This window comes from Papaver somniferum, chromosome 1 (assembly GCF_003573695.1).
Source record: "Papaver somniferum cultivar HN1 chromosome 1, ASM357369v1, whole genome shotgun sequence".
NCBI classification, from domain to species: domain Eukaryota; kingdom Viridiplantae; phylum Streptophyta; class Magnoliopsida; order Ranunculales; family Papaveraceae; genus Papaver; species Papaver somniferum.
In genome coordinates, this window is record NC_039358.1 from 22,753,441 (window position 1) to 22,755,535 (window position 2,095).

Sequence of the window (2,095 nt, forward strand, 5' to 3'; positions counted from 1 at the left end):
TGAGAAAAATAATTACGTTTCCGCGTATACGAATAGCATTAACATACACATTTATATGCGTTGACTTGTTTCATAAATCAGACACCATCCATCCAATTATGGCTATTGTAAGTTAAACTGCAGCACTATAAAGAGTGATATTCGTAAGGCACACACATCATGTGATGGAAATGATTTGGCTACTGAAAATCTAATCTAAAGCAATTGAGTTTTGATTTAAGCAAAGAACACATTACAAAACTAAGACATAAATACTAAAGCAAAAACTGCAAATAGACTTCCACGGATATTCATACTTGGTTTTAAAGAAGTCAAGATGGCAGCAGGATCTTCTCAAATCTCATCTAAGCAAAACTAGGCAAGTCTCAAGCTTTTGTTGTTCTCTTACTCTTCTTATCCTTCATCTTCAATTCCCCACTCTCAGACTTCTCAGTTTTACTAGTTTTCTTCTTCTTCTTCGATTCACCAGAAAGAGAGACATCATCAACAACTTCGTTCTCGACATCTCCATCATCCTGCTTCACAATTGCAACCTTCTTCACCTTAGATGACTTGTTCGATTTCTTCTCCTCGTCAAGAACTTTGTCTTTTTTCGAGCTTCCTACCTTCTTTCTCTTCTTACCCACCAATTTATCACCCAACTCAGCATTTTCATTCTCCTCCTCATCAGATAAATTATCCAAAGCTTCACCAAGATCGTCATCCATATACCTAACTTCATGAATTCTTCCCTTATTAGATCCTTTCTTCTTCGCAGGTGTCTTCTTTTCTTTCTCCTCTTCTTCTTCACCTTCCTCCACCAATTCCATTTCTTTAGATTCCTCAACCTTCTTTAGACCCTCAATTTTCAAACCCAGATCAGGAACAGACTGATAAATAGGTAATGCTAAAGATTCAGACATTTTCAAATGAAACGAACGAACATTTGTCCATTTCTTAGGAACTATCTCTACAACCCCATCAATTGCAGCGGCAACATTTTCAATAATTTCGTCATTTTCCATGGAAACCCGAGCTATTTTAATAACACTACATGTACCAGTTCTCAAGTAGAAAAGAGCTGAACTACATGAAATTTTAATCTGTTCTTTCCAATTCTGATGTGTTAAATCAACAGGAACAGGTATTTTCTTCTTCTTATAGAACTGCTTACCTAATAGCTTTGGAAGCAATGGAATAACCCTTTTATCTGCAAAAAAGAAATCATAAGAATCACAAAGTTTCCTTTTGGCTTCAAATGCACGATAATCCGTTTTGAGTTTGGAAAGCTTGAGTACTTTAGAGATAGGTATATCTTCATCTTTGATTTTCTTCTTAGCAGCTTCAGATGTAAGAGTTGATTTGGAGCGATCATCAATGATCAAACAGTGTTCTTCAGAAGAATCAGATGGATGAAGTGAATGGGATAGAGGAATTTTGTATGGATTAGTACGACCGTTAGATGGGATTTTCTTTAGGGTTAAGACTAGATATAAGAACTCATCTTGGTCTATAAGTTGGGGTTTTTCATCTTTCGATCTTGTTTTGTTCCATTTTTTAAGAGCTACTACTGCTCTTCCGATGGTTTCAGGGGTAACTCTTGATGAGTTTAGTGGTTTAGGAATTTCCGATTCAGAAGAAGAAGGGGTTGTTGTAGGAGATGACATTATCTGCAAATTTTCTAGAGAGGGAGGGAGGAGAACAGAGGCGGAGAACTGGAGGAGGCTTTTTGATGATTTCGGATTTCTGTGAAGAAGAAGAAGTAAGTGTTTCTAGACTAAAACCCTAGAAAAATCTTACTTCCGGTAGTTTGACCTAAAATTAAAAGAACCCTGATTTTGTGCATACCAAAATCTTTCTAGGCATACAAAGCAATAATTTTAACTTGGGTGATCTTATAAGGGGTACCCTATGGATAGTTCAATTACCTATATGCCCTTAAATCTTTTAAATTACTAATCTATCCCTAATCCTAATACAAAAAACTATAATCAATAAACCTAAAATCAGTTTCATTCAACCCCTTCTTCTTCCTCCTCCTCCACAGCCGAACCTCTTCTTCTTCTTTTTCTTTTTGATCGTATCATCGTCGAAATTTAATCGTCGATTCGTGAAA

The 2,095-nt window shown here is 36.1% G+C and overlaps 1 protein-coding gene across 1 annotated transcript; it reads right to left on the bottom strand.

Moving 5' to 3' along the window:
- On the bottom strand, window positions 1–1,830 carry LOC113281199 (putative ribosome biogenesis protein C8F11.04). The gene has a single exon (XM_026529879.1). It carries the CDS (start codon window positions 1,644–1,646, stop codon window positions 366–368), a length of 1,281 nt encoding a protein of 426 aa, XP_026385664.1. The 5' UTR covers window positions 1,647–1,830; the 3' UTR covers window positions 1–365.
- Window positions 1,831–2,095: the final 265 nt, after the last annotated feature.

Bases quoted from the DNA above. Each gene is read 5' to 3' on its own strand.
- LOC113281199 (XM_026529879.1), bottom strand. From the start codon at position 1,646: ATGTCATCTCCTACAACAACCCCTTCTTCTTCTGAATCGGAAATTCCT.